Here is a 14,788-nt window from a genome sequence, read left to right as displayed (position 1 = left end):
GGGGGGCAGCAAGTGCAGGTGCTGCTCCAAGAGGAAAGGCAAGCTGAAAGCCAAGGTTGATGACGAGGCAATCAGAGGCAGTGGCCTCACTGAAATGTGCTGTGCCCCTGTGTCCCCACAGGGTCCAAGTGAGAAGAGCAAAGCAGGTCCACCTGACAGTTACAATAGCCAGCCAAAAGTCCAGATCATCAGGCAGGTGTAAGATCAAGCCTAGAAGTCATGAGCAGGGAAGGAGACACACTGATTGGCACACAAGTATCCACAAAGCTCATCAAAGAGCAAGGGTGTTGATCTGAACTTAAAAGCTTAAACCACAACAAGCCAAGAGGCTGAAGGTTGCATGGACTGGTCCCAGTGGACCAGTGGGATGCTATGAGGGACTTCTATCTCCATTGCCAGCTGTTTTCATGGTGATAATCCAAAACTCTGTTTTTGTAAGTCCTGACTGCTGTACTACTAGAGACAGATAAGCATTAAAAAATTCAGCCTACAGACTATCATTCTAAAAATACTTTACTTTGTACAAATTGGTGGAGGGGCCCTTATTTCTGTCTGCAACATAGTCTTCCACATGTCATCAGGAAAAACACTTGACAAAGACTGCTTCATTCATTATTTGACTAGAAAGGTGACGGGGACACCTAAGGAAGGCCTATAAGCCCTTCCCCCTCCCTAACTTCTAGGCTGCAATTTCTGAACTAAAGAAAAATTCAGTTTCTTTTGGTTTAGCAGTGCAAAGAATGGGTGAATCAGTTTACTGTAAATTCTTTGTTACTGCCTGGTGGGAGACAAACGTACCAACAAAACCATTTTATTAGTCTCAGATAAATTGATACTAGAGGTGGATTACAACACTGGTGATGTTGGAACTTCTGTTACAGGAAAACAGAAAACTGGTCACAAGTTTAGGTGACCACAGAATGAGATTTAAGAATAGTCTGGATTAAGGGAATGGGAAAATAGCAGCTCTTCATCACATAAAATGTTGTAAGGAAATGCCATATTGATGACCTACCCTTGAATAGCTGCCAGGGCTTTACATACTGACGTTGGGCTTTGTGAGGTCACATCCTTGATGTCTTCCTTTTTTTTCAATAGTGTCTGGGACAATACATTTACAAGGAAAGGAGTATCCTCCTTTCCTACAGAGTAAGGGATATCCAGAGCTAGCAAATCTCTCTTGACTGTACAGCCTGCTAAAAGCCCAGTTTTGCCATTTCTTTTCACTCTTTTTACTCTCTTCCCTCTCCAGGCAGCTCTAACCTGTTTCCCATATACATACCTGCCACAGCATATTTTGCATTATTCTTAGCCAAAGTTTGGTAATTAAAAATGTTGTATTATGTACAATTAACCAATACTCATTTAAGTAGCTGCCACATCTGCACATATTTTTAATAGATTAATTTAAAAGGAAATGAAAGAAAATGCTTTGGAAAAGTCCTCTTGAAAGTGATGCGTGTGGTTAAGATATTCTGATAATCTTATATCATGTATATGGTTAATGCCAACTTGTCATCTGTTTGCACAAACAGGAAGCACCTCCTGATATCTGTCCTGTTCACCTTTCTTAACATAACAACCGCAGAGAAAGAAAAATGAAAAAGGAAATTGTTTTGCATTTCATCTTTTAAAGTAACATTTTTATAGTTTGCTGCTCTGCATAGGAGCCATTACTTGGCAGAGACATATACAATTTCTTTTTTTTTTATATAAAGCTTCATTTTAAAAGATGACACTTATTTGCTTTCCAGAATTAAATTTTTCTACAAATTACTGACTCCAAAATACATGTTAATGATATAAACAAAGAAAAAACATAGCCATGAATGACATGATACTTGCTTCTCTGAATGCTGTGTAAGAAAGATCAGTGGAAAAGGTGAAGTTTCCAGTAGGCTTATTCAAATGTCTAGCCTGCCTCTTTCTGTGAAGATAAAACCCTTCTGTTGGTTTCTATTTTTGGCTTTGCTTTTGACTTTAATAACTTTCTTTTTTTGAAAGGGAGTAGAAATGTAACAGTATTGGTGTTCTGAGCATCGTCCTTAATGATGGAAAGAATTTTTCACCAAGGAAAGCACTTCAGCAAGTTCTAATGATATTTCAATTTCCTCTGGAAACTTACCCTACAGACAAGTCTCTCTAGCCAAGAGGCTCTGCCTCCAACTATTAGTTGCTGCATCCTGAACTTCGATGCCTGCATTGTCCCATAGGAGCTCATATGTCACAAAAGTTCACATATCCACATGTGGTCTTTTCTGTAGCCTGATCAGTATTTCCTTTGAAATCTAGGAGGAACACCTTCATCTGGCTTCTGAAGCTGCTTGAGAGACAACAGATGGATTTCAGCAAAGCACAATGCCTTCACAGTAACAGAAGCCAGAAATGTTAATGGGCAGGCACATCTGTTCCTTGGAGGTGAAATGGGAATGGCTGTTTCTGCTACTGCGTTCAAGGGAGGTACAGAGAGATGTGAACACTTCCTCGCATACTCCTGCATGCCCAAGCTCTTGCCCTTGTCCACTCCTTGTCACACACAACAGAAAGGGGTGCCATCTGACTCAGACACATGACTGGCTGGCAGTAAGCGAAGAGCTGCACAGGTGCTCTCAAAAACTGGAAACTGCAAGAGTCAGACTCCTCTGCATTTAACCTGTTACAGTAAGCGTAAACATCTACTCTGTACCAAACTGTCCATCACAGTAACAGTCACTTTTGCATAATTCAGACAGAAAGTGATGGATCACTATGCCAAAAAGAAAAAAAGATATTTCATATCAAGCAGAAGTTGGAGGATGTCATTTCCGAGCACTGATGTTATTCGTTGGTCCAAGATTAGGGAAGTGTTGAGCAGGACTCTCAGACTTCATCTGCAATAATAAATGCGGATTTGAATCTTCTCTAGACAGCAGAGACAGGTCTTCAACTGCCTTTTCAAAGCACTTCCTTTTCCAAACTTCTCAGCTTCCCTTGCTTGTGTCAGCTGTTCTTCGCCCAAACTGGACTCTTGCTGGTGCTGTGACATCACAGGCATGGTCACAGCTACATCAGTTGAAAACATGTATCCATGACATCTTATTTGCAGCGGGGCTTGTCACTTCTTCACACAGAAATCTCAGGTATATATTGAAAAGTAAGTTCCCATTATTGCAAATTAATCTTTATAACTGCCTTGTGAGAGGTAAAACTGTTGATCATAATCCCCAGCTGGGTTTTAAAGGAATGACATGATCTGAAGTTGTTCTTATATCTGGCATTCAACACCTTCTGAGTGAGACAACTGGGGTGGAGAAGCATGCCAATGCTGAAGGCAGGTCCACTAGCATAAACACAGAGTCTGTACTCGAGGAAATAACGTTAGCACTGTTTCAGACATTTTACACAAAACAGAGACAGTTCTAATCCTTACTACATGGCTCTTTGGATGCTGACTGGTGACAGTGGACTGTTACTAAGGCATGAGGTTAGACAGACGATCTTCCACCTCTTGTGCACAGAACCTTTTAAAGAGTAATAAGGAATAAGTAGAGAAACAAAAAAGGGAGAAAGTAAGAAACAAAAATGAGAAATCAGAGTTCCAAAATCGTTTTGTTTTGACAAGCTAAGATAACAAACCAAATTCTCCCACATACCAGCAGAAACATATAGTTGAGTATATAAAGGGCTAGTCTGTGGTGAGGTAGAGGAAAAAAACAAATTAGCATTCCATTTTGGGATGTAAAGATTCAATTTCTGTCTTAGGTTATAAATACGAGGGGCTTCCATTTGGTGAGATCCCAAAGTCAACATACAAGGTATCATACTTGCAATGCTATCTGGCAAAACTTCTGTATCTATTCTGCCCCTAAAGGCAGTGCACTAATGAACAATCAGTGAAACTTGGCTGCAGTTGTTACGTGCTAATAGCGTAGTTCCTGAATACTAAGATGGACCACTTCCTATCTGACCTTCTTGTGTACTACACGTTATGGAAGATGACACTAGGATGAAATGGCCCATCAAGAGTCTCTCAGAGCAGACTGCAAGGACAGCTGAAGCCCTGGAATCTAATAACTGATCACCCCCCAAACTGGATGCCTTATTTGCCCACGCTCAAAGCTAGAAATTAAGGAACAGGTACAGCTAAAAGGAAACTTGCCTTGTGTAAACAGAAATAGATCAGAGAATTCAATACTCTGGAAATGCTTGGGGAGATTTGTACACCAGGAGCCTTTTTCTGGAGAACTGCCTCAAGTTAAATTGTCAAAGGAAAAGAATATAGAAAAATCATATAGGAGAACAAACATACTCTATTTCTCAAAAAATTACTTGCTTTGAAATAAAAATGGTATTTTGCTTTAGGAAGTTGTCCAACCACCGTTATCAACAACTGCTTCTCCAGGGAAATCAATTACAAATATTAAACTGAATTCAAAGGCTATAACTCAAAAGCTCAGTCAGATGGAAAGAGAATTTCATAATCCCAGTCCAAGAAAAAGATGATAGTTCAATGTGTGAGCAGGGTGGTTCTGGGGAGTAGGAGTTAAAGAGACAGCCTTGTGATCGTGACAAGTGGATGTTAATGAGACACATTCAGCTTATTCTAGTGGTCTACTAGTGTCTGTCAGCTTGTGGAATTGCCAATTTCTGTGAAAAAGCCAGAAAAATAAAGTGGTTGTGTGTAGATGAAATTATCATAAACTGTTCATTACCTGGATCAGCAATCTGGAAACTCAACATTTTTAATTTCACACCTGGAATCCATGAAAAAGCTTATTCAGGAAAAGAAAAGAAAAATACCTAAATAGCAGTAGGTTATCAACTGCTGCAAATATATTATTGAAATGAAACAGCAAAAGAACAATGTTCACACATGCCAACATCAGCACTATCTGCAGGTCTTATACTCATCAACCTCTAAGAGTAAAGATCCTGTTTTTAATAAAAACAGGCTTGTTCTCCACACGAAGAAAACTTTATTAAACCATTACAGAGAATCATCCAGATTTTGAAAATGCCAGAAGAGTGCCAAAAAGCAAAGGATGAGTTAAAAGACTCACTGAGGTCTGAAAGAGAAGATAATATTTTCTCTATAAAAATGGAAGTTGTCTGTGATTTCAAAAAAGGCTTGGGGTGAATTCACACAAGTACATCAGCATGCAGAGGAAAGGAAGAATGAAGGAATCCTGAGTCTAGATTTAGCCACAGTGATTATTGCTGCAGCATACATGTTTCATTCATGGGCTGAAATAAACCCATAAGTACTTACTAGTTAACAGAATTCTTTAAAAATATGATGCCAAATTTTGTACACACACATCTGAGTCTGAGCTCAAAGAAATTTTTAATTCTACCGGTACCCAACATATAGCTGTCTTTGAAGTCTATATAGCAAGGTTGCTAAAGGCAGTTTCTACTGAACTGTGTCACAAAATCCCAAAGTAGCCTTGGGTAACATAGACTACTTGCAATGCAAACCTATTCAGAGAAGATGACTTTGCGTAACTCTTGGCTGAAAAATCTCACCCATTTATTCAGGTACAGTCTGGCAGATCACTTCCTGATGATACATACACCTGTGGAACGACACAATCAAGCTGCTTCCATCAAATGTTCTGGCTGTGAGAGCAAGAGTTTATATGGACCCAGCAATGTATAGGGGTTGCAGAATGCCTTCACAGTTCAAAATCTGTGTTTGAAAGACTTGTTGTTTTAGTCAAACTTATGAAGTTATTCAAGACTTTGTCAAAGTGGTACCTCAGTGCCAGTGGGAGAACTAAAGAATATGCTCAGGTCTGGTTCTTACACTTAAGAGAGCAGAAATGGACTGTCTGAGAGTGTATTTTTTTCTACCACTGTGAATGACAATAACATTCCTGAGGAGGAATTCTTGAGACAGGAAAGTCTTCATGCTAGTAATGTATTTTCTTCCAAGGTCAGGAGTTTAACACTTATGTATAGCCAGAAGGTAAATCAGCAATCTAGCCTCACATTCCTTAGTTGACAAAATGTGAAACTTGCACATTTCTCAGGATATGAGACTCCCCATAATAATAAAGACACTCAGTGTGCCTACCCACAGACCATCTCTCCAGTGTCCCAGGAGAAAGGCATCTAATGAATGAACAATTAGAGGAAGTCACATTGTTACAGGAGAAGTCTGGTCTTTGCAAGCTGTAGAATCCCATATAGAGATGCAGTGTGATATGAATCAAAGGAGAGTCTGGACTCACTGAAAAGTAATGGCAGCTGGAACAGAAGAACAAAAAGACAGGAGGGAACAAACAAAGTGGAGGATAGGGCAGAAAAGAGGTAGTGAAATGAAGGTTTTCATATATGGCTGTAGGTTTAGCACACAGTCTGGACCAACCTGGTGAAGCCCGTTTCTAAGCCAAAAAACTTAAGAGAAATCAAGCAGCAGGCAATACAGTGTCATTAACATGCTCAACATGAATGAAGGAATAAATGCTCTGTGGATATAGAAAGCATTTTTTCAAGATGAAGGGACTGAGGTTCACACACCTGGGCACAAGGATGAGTGCTCAAAGTAGAAGTGGTATTTAGTTGTCAACAAAAGGCATTGGCCACCTTTTCTGCAACTTTCCACCACCTTCCCCATATCCATCTTTAGTGACAACAGTGTTGTCAGTAAAGGCACGGATTCCTCCCTCATCTATTTACACATTAATTATCCGCCAGCCTCCCTCCTAGTTTCTCAATGGGAAGTGAAAGTTGACTCCCTGCTACCACACTAGTACACAGATGCAGCAGTTGCTTCCCTTTTCCCATCAGGGCTTTCATTTGGGTTACAGAAAGATAAACTTCAGAAAAATGCTGGGAAATAGAAAAAGATCATGATATAGAAAAGTCAGAAGAGGAAGACCAAAATGTTCATGGATATTACGATATTCAAAGGATGAAATAGTGCGCAAAGGCCTCAACTACATCTTGTTTGAATCAGAGAAAGGTGAGAGGCATTCATCCCTAAAATCCTATCAGCTTCATGATGAATCAGCAAATGATTACTGGTGGTAAACATAACAGGAGAGAACTTCCCCCAAAGTGAAGAAAGATTTCGTTCAGGAGCAAACACAAAGTATGGGAAACAATGGAGATGAGGAGGAAGAGATGATGAAAATGTGGAGGGAAAATGGCATAGTGAGAAATGATAATGTGAAAGTGATATGTAGGGAAAAAAGAGATCAGATAATGGGAGGGAGGGAATGGGATGAATCATTTGAATTAGGAAAGAGGATAGGCAAGAGTGGGAAAGAAAAGAACTAAGAAACTGAATTTTTAAAAGCAGGAGCAAAATAACAAGCTGGTATTTTCTGACAGAATGAACACATATGGCACACTTTTTATTTATATAATATCTTCTGCTTCAAAAGGCGCATGGAGGAGATGCTCAGTAATTCTCCACCATAATTTGTCAGGATTATCCATGGAAGACAAAACAGAACAGAAAGTTTTGAATATGCACACTACCACCTGTTTAAGGGCTGTATCCACAACAACTAGAAACCAAGACAAAAATAAGTCACCATGTAACCACACTCCCCTGAGAAACTAGCAACATGAGATTTTTTTTTCAGTTTCTAACAACATACTCGGACACAGTAACACTGAAACACTGAAGGTTAAAAAGAGGTATTTCAAGTAATGAAGTTGGTGGTTTATGTTCAAATTCTACCACAAGCTCCTTGAAGAGAGGGCTGTGTGGAGACCTCATAGCAGCCTTCCAGTATCAGAAGGGAGGCTATAGGGATGCTGGAGAGGGACTTTTCATTAGGGACTGTAGTGACAGGACAAGGGGTAACAGGTTTGAACTTAAACAGGGGAAGTTCAGATTGGATATAAGGAGGAAGTTCTTTACTGTGAGGGTGGTGAGGCGCTGGAATGGGTTGCCCAGGGAGGTTGTGAATGCTCCATCCCTGGCAGTGCTCAAGGCCAGGTTGGATGAAGCCTTGAGTGACATGGTTTAGCGTGAGGTGTCCCTGCCCATGGCAGGGGTTTTGGAACTGGATGATCTTAAGGTCCTTTCCAACCCTAACGATTCTATGATTCTGTGATTCTATGACAACCCAAAACTCACACACACAGCTCAGTGCTTCAGGCCCCTTCAGACCAGACCAGAACATTTCAGCTACACAAAGACTGGGAAAGGTAAAGCTCAAAGAGTTGCCAGCAAAGATATTCTGGGGTAGTTGGGGTTTTTTCTGTCTTTTGGGTTTTCTTCTTGTAGGAAACATCCAAAGTGAATTGTGGTTTGGATAAAAAAGCTTAGTGAAGAGCAAGAAAAAAAAAAAAAAAGAACCCCCCCCATAAAATCATTTACATTGCAGTATTTTACTGTACCGTAAAACCCTATGAGAAACACTTCCCTCTTTGTTTCTTTCTGTGCTTCCCCCACCCCTCCCCTTTAATTCTTTTCCTTTTCATTTTTTAAAATGTTTACTCATTTTGTGTTGGCTTGTGTAAGTTGTCAGGCTCACATTCTTCAGATTTTCTTGCACAGACTTGAAGTAAAAGCTTACTACATAAAGCATCTATTTAAGAAAGAGGCCTCCTTATGACCAGAACAGAGCGTTCCACACTGTACTTACAAAAGAGCACCGTTAAAACCATGTATGATATTCTTGTGTTCTCCTTCCTTAATGCTACCAAATACACACAGAAACTGCATTGTCTCTTTTCTCATATGAACTTGAGTAAGAGGAACAGGCAGAGCACCTTCTCAAGGGACAGCTAAACAAAACTGTTGCGCTATGGCATGCAGGGAAGTTCACTTCATTCACCAAACAAAATGGATAGCAGGAAAGAAAATGTTAATTTAGCTCACCTCTACAGCATAGTGGGAGTCCAGAAATCTGCTCACCATTCTCCCAGAATAAAATTCAAAGCCATATTTGCTGACTTTTATTATTTCCAGTTTCACAAAAAGAACTCCCTAACAAACTGATCTGCATTTTTATCAGCTTCACTACCACAGGTAAAACTACAATCTCAATTCCATCTGTAAGGTGATCTGTTCAACTCCACTGTCTTCAAATTACAACTTTTAAGACTGAAAAGTCTTAGAAACTTATTTGCTGAAGTACAGCAACCCAAAAAAACCAGGTTTTATTTTTTGTAAATATAATTTTGAGATGGAAATTGTCTGCTTTTCATTTTTACTGCTACATCTCAACACTTGTGAATTATGCTTTTTGTGATTTAGTTGATGGCCAGTAAATTATGTGAGCGAGTCACTAAAAAAAGGCCGGACAAAAGTCTTCGTGACACATCTTTTCTGAGGAGCCTCTCTGGAACATTCATACATTGATCCCATCGCCTTCTGAACACTGGTTTCAGAGATTAGCACTATCAGTTAACTACACGCTGCTCTCAACTTAAAGGCCAAACTTGAAAGTGTTTCAGCAACTTGTAAAGGGAAGCATCTTACTGATATTCACATAATGTTCATTTATTTTGCTTAAACCCCTCCACCTCTAAGAACTCTATTTGAAGTCAAACATGAAAAAGTATTTTCCACTTTCATTGCTCCTAGCCTAAGAAAAGGAAGAGAAAAAAATGTTACCAACTCTTCTTTTATCATTTACTTTTCTGAACTTATTTACCACTTTTTGCAATTAAAGGTATACTATAAAGATTGTCCTTCATAACTGGAAATGGCTTCTTCCTCCTAACTGAAGTAACCTGACTGCAGTCTTTCCAGCACCTTGTAGTCCAACAGAAAGGCTCAAGTACTGAGTAATTTCTAGTTCAATTCTTATGTTAAAACTCATTAACATTCTAATGGGAACAGAGAGAAGTAGATTATGATCTTTCCACCTGAGGAACAATTTCATCAGTCTGAAAAGTTAAGAAATCATGGAAAATGGAATTATGTTATCAGGGACTGGAAAGAAAGATCCATACTCAGTTGCTGGCTTTATGCCATCACACCTCTAATTCTGGCAACACTAACTGTTAACATAGCTATACCTACTTGCACTACAGTACCTCAAACACAACAAGAACCTGCGCACCAGGACAGAGCTGCATTTCAGGCAGAGAAAACTCAGTAAAGACCTCGAATTGCTATGCTGTAATTAAATTATGAGCAATATATGTTCACATAAAGCTATGCAAGGCCTACGTTGACTGCTAGGTTTGATAAAGTAGTAATACATACACTTAAGATACAGGAAAAAGTGACTTAAGACACCTTGTTTTACTGCAAAGTATGTGAATATCTGCATTTACTGGTTTGACTAAACCAGAGAAAATAAAAGGCTCTGCTATTCTATTCAATAAGGAAATAAACCAAGAGTATTAAAAGTGGCAAAGTCAAAATAAACAGAAAGTTGGTTGGCCTTTGTAGGAAAGTTAGAGAATTTAATTTCTGCACCTGCTTAAAAGAAACAAGCCTTGATCAAAGTACACCTGCAAAAAAAAGAGTTCTGTAGACAATTTTCAACCTCTCTGACAAGGTTACTAACAATACAAATACGCAGGAGAGCCAGGAGCATTTTGATTTCCTAACTTTCCTCAATGACTCTTACTAAAGACCCTGAAAGGCAATCACTTTACCCTTCAGCCTCTTTTTTGATGAAAGAATGCCAGAAGTACTGATATCCTTACAGGATTGTCTAACATTCTGCTTACATCTTGTGAAGCATTTTTAACATACACATATAAAACACTAAAATGACTATTAGCAGTACAACAGTGTATGACAGACTGATGGAGGAGAATAAAGAGATACATCCTTTTTAAGAAACAGGAACCACAAAAGATACATGAACCAAAAATGCATTTTTCCGATAACTTAGTACAATCCTTACAGAACATATATCAATACCTGCTGCTGCCTTTGCCTCCTCATTTGGGCAACTTGAGACATCATGATTTGACGATCCAGTAACTCCATTCTCTGCTGCCTCTGGATGTCAACTGTTGCTCCCATTCCCACACGAACTTCATTTGTTGGTTCCGCAGATGAGAAGATTGGTTCAAGAGTCCAAGAAAATATCTTTGCTACCCAGCTGGGCACACAAAGAATTCGATGAACTTTTAATATATTGCTATTGTAACAAATCCCAGAAACCTAAAATGAAAAATGAAACGTTAAAAAAAAAAGAACCAAAATCAAAACAACAACAACAACAAAAAAAAAAATCACAAAACCAAAAAGCTTAAATGCACCAAATTTACTTTGCATTTCGCTGCAGATAGCAGTTGGTCTTTCTGTTTCTAAAGCACTCATTATTGCGTTTACCCAGAGTTCTCAGACAAGAATCAGAGAAAGAATAGGGGATTTCTTTACCTCCAACTTCCCCACAACTACAGACTATTACTTTTAAAAATCTGCGTACTGCACTGCCAGTGACTCAGAAAGCTGCTTGGGGTTTTTTGTTTGTTTCAGAATTTGAGCCCAAACCAAGCAACCCTTTCTCAAAAAGGTCAAAATTCAAACACAATTTTCATTTCTAGTAAAGGAACTTGTCAGGGTATGCCGCATGCTGACCTGAGAAGATTAAGGCTGCCCTTGAGGATGCTGAAGCATTGTAAACACTTCCTAAAAAGCTGACCTCTTTTTGGCTGCTGCCCTCAGCACCCAAGTCTCCCCTTCGAGTAAGAACAAAATCAAACCAGCAGATTTGAAGGTAAATCTAAGAGCATGCACAGACTTATTCCAAAAGGATCCCATCTACCTTCTAGGAGACAAAAAAATATTCAAACCCAGTTCATTAAAAAATGACATCAAAAAAGCCAGAGTTTGTTGCCTTCCTCTTATCCTATCCTATTTACCTCCTTCCTCATAGCAAGAAAAGATTGAGGGGGTTAAGGGCAGTTTAAAACTGTTCTCTCTCATTTTAGAATGGTAGCCTGTGTTTGGTCTTACACCTTTATGACTGACAGCAGTCATAATACGAAAGTAGAATAAAACTGAAATAAAGAAAGTAGTACATTGGCCTACATTGGCCTTTTAACAAAAATTTTCTGTACTCAAAGAAAGGTCCTGACTGGACTCCAGAATGACAGGACACTGGAACAGAAGCCGCTTTGTGACCTCAGAAATTCTTTCCTCAGCTCCAGTGAAACCGTTCCAGGTGACTGTAAGCCCATGACAAAAACTTGTGCACATCAACTGGAAAATAAGAATTAAATTGCCAAAGAGTAAGAGGAGGAAAATTCCTATCACTTCTGCCATTTACCTACTTCTGGTGTGTAGTACTTGAGGTATCTACCTAGCAAGAAGGTCCCTTGGAAGCTAACCAGTAGGTTCCAAGAGGGTTATGTATATAAGCTCTTCACTCATGAAAATGTAGCTTGTAGGGCTACCATATCAGGAATGTAACTTTTTTGGAAGCAAGCATTACTGAACCAGGTTGCAAATATTACGTATACATTTAATCTGATGATTTCTTAGATGCAAAATGCGCAAGCAGCACCAGAACTGACAAATTATCTTCCTTTCTCCCACCTCCTGTTGTTAGGCTGTGGAGTCAGATCTCCCCTTTGGTCCCACATTCCTGGTTGCATAGGTGTTAACCAGGCAGGGAAAACTGCCTGTTACAAAACCAAAATACCTGGTCCAACATCACACCAGCATTCTTCCACTTCTTACAAATGCCCCTCCCAGCTACTGAGCTCTGCTCATTCTTATCAACTACCATACACTGTTGAGGTCTACTGATTTCAAGGTACCTTAAATCTTGAACGGGTTCAAAAAGTCACAGAACAAAACAAAGCAAGTGGTGATAGGAAAATCTGCATCTCCCTGAATGTGTCTGAACACACTAACCACAAACAGAATCAGTCTCTTATCAACTCAAGATAGAAAATACAACAGATAGCAACAGCAAGTCTTTACTGTCAGTACTTCGGGACTTGTTTGCCTCAGAAGGGGAAGTGTACTGCATGCACTCACTAACAGCTGCATCAATAAAAGCATTCTCATATATTTTTAGGTAGAGACAGCTAGTCATAGCATCATAGAATCATGTAAGTTAGAAAAGACCCTTAAGATCATAAAGTCCAACTGTTAAAGTAATGCTGCCAAGTCCACCACTAAACCATGTTCCTAAGCCCCACATCTACACGTCTTTTAAATATCACCAGGGATGGTGACTCCACCACTTCCCTGGGCAGCCTGTTCCAGTACTTGACAACCCTTTTGGGGAAGAAATTTTTCCTAATTTCCAATCTTAATCTCCCCTGGCACAACTTGAAGCCATTGCCTCTTGTCCTATTTGGACAAGATGCCCACCTTGTTACAACCTCCTTTCAGGTAGCTGTAGAGAGCAAGTAATTCCAGAGTATTTTATCAGAAGAAAAGGGTTTATAAGGCTAAAAGTTCATGGACATTGCTAAAATGAAGAACAGTGCTTAGCACGGCATATGAGACACATAGCTCCCATCTGCCTTCCTAGCTTTACTGAGCTCACTGGAGTAGCATGCCTGCTCTATAGTCAATGTACCAGTTGCAGTAGGCTGTCTTCTCTCTCCTTTCTGCTCCTCAACAGCACACTTGTGTCTTGGCCCCTCCTTGTCTTGCCTGAGACAGAAATTCACTGCATAACCCAAGCCTGTGGACTTCCGTCCTCACAAAGCAGGAAGTTGAGAAGTCTGACAATATAAAGTTCACAGTAAAATCTAAAATAAAAAGCACCTGGTGACAGAACAAGACAAAACTGCGGCATTAGCAGAAGTGTATTTTCTACATCTTCTACTGCCAAGAAACTTACTTTGGATCAGTAATTGTTCAGAAAAATGGTGTGAGACAGCAATACTTCGTAAAGTATAAATGGATGGAAGGACAGACTCACTGGTGAAGAGCACCAAGTATACATGACAATCCACCTTCTTGTCTCCATATAGAACCATACAATAGTTAGGGTTGGAAAGGACCTTAAGATCATCTAGTATCAACCCCACACCGTTTAGGATTTCAGGGACACTCCTCTTCCTCTCTCTCCCTTGATTACCTACTCCAATTATAAAACTATTAGATGTAAGTATATGAAACCTTAAATGCTGCGCTCAGTTATAAGAGATTTTCAAGAAGTTTTATCTAGTGAGGAAGAGATACCTATTTGCATATTTTCAATAACTGAGAATGAAGACACTTGTAGTTAAAATGTACCTTGTGATTCAGTCTGGTTTAGTGCCATACACTCATCTTAATGTCAAGTATTTCCAAAGAACTTCCTCTTTAGTTGGTTCATATGCAGAACTTCCTATATAATTTTAAAAACACCCAAGCTTTGACAAAGTATAACATAACTTTTTACACCTTTTTTTCTTACAGACATGTAGTGAATTTCTAGTGTTTAAGAAAGTAAACAAACCTTGTTTATTCAATGAAGATACAATGATCTCATGATATCCCAATTTAGCAGTGTACATCAATCAGATTAAAGGGCTACTTCCCCATACAGATGAATCTCCAGAGCATTTTAGGCTCTGAAGAGTTACCACAGAAAGATGTTGTAGTTGATTACATTCTTAAAATGGAGAATTATTGGCTGGCAACACAAAATGCATTTAGTTATCATAACCTACAACCTCATCCACCATATTGTATGACGCACAATGCTAAGCAGAAAAAATGGAGCACACTGGAAACTGGCACAGGGCAGAAAAACTGCGCTTGCAATTTTTCAGTTTCTTATCTTACTAGTAGTAATCTTGGCTTACTACTGGTCCTTCACATGAAGTTTCCTAACCTCTTCCCTCCACTGTATGAAGCCAAAAACTCCATCCCCTTCCCTCATATCCCTCTGAAGTTGTACATGTTTTAGAAAAAGGAAGCAGCTGT

At 39.4% G+C, this 14,788-nt stretch overlaps 1 protein-coding gene across 2 annotated transcripts in view; it reads right to left on the bottom strand.

Annotated features, from left to right (window-relative positions):
- The window catches only part of UBAC2 (UBA domain containing 2), a 100,913-nt gene that overhangs the window by 7,301 nt on the left and 78,824 nt on the right, over positions 1 to 14,788 (bottom strand). For both annotated transcript variants that reach the window (XM_057402094.1, XM_057402095.1), the window contains exon 7: positions 10,826 to 11,071. In XM_057402094.1, the coding sequence (XP_057258077.1) occupies positions 10,826 to 11,071 (246 nt within the window). The remainder of the gene's footprint in view (positions 1 to 10,825; positions 11,072 to 14,788) is intronic.

The sequence above is a fragment of the Pezoporus wallicus genome, unplaced genomic scaffold, assembly GCF_028554395.1.
Source record: "Pezoporus wallicus isolate ANWC-B61680 ecotype Strahan unplaced genomic scaffold, APGP_CSIRO_Pwel_v1 contig_6520, whole genome shotgun sequence".
Lineage (NCBI taxonomy): Eukaryota > Metazoa > Chordata > Aves > Psittaciformes > Psittacidae > Pezoporus > Pezoporus wallicus.
The sequence above is the reverse complement of the archived record's forward strand: the minus strand, read 5'-3'. Positions and strand labels throughout refer to the sequence as shown.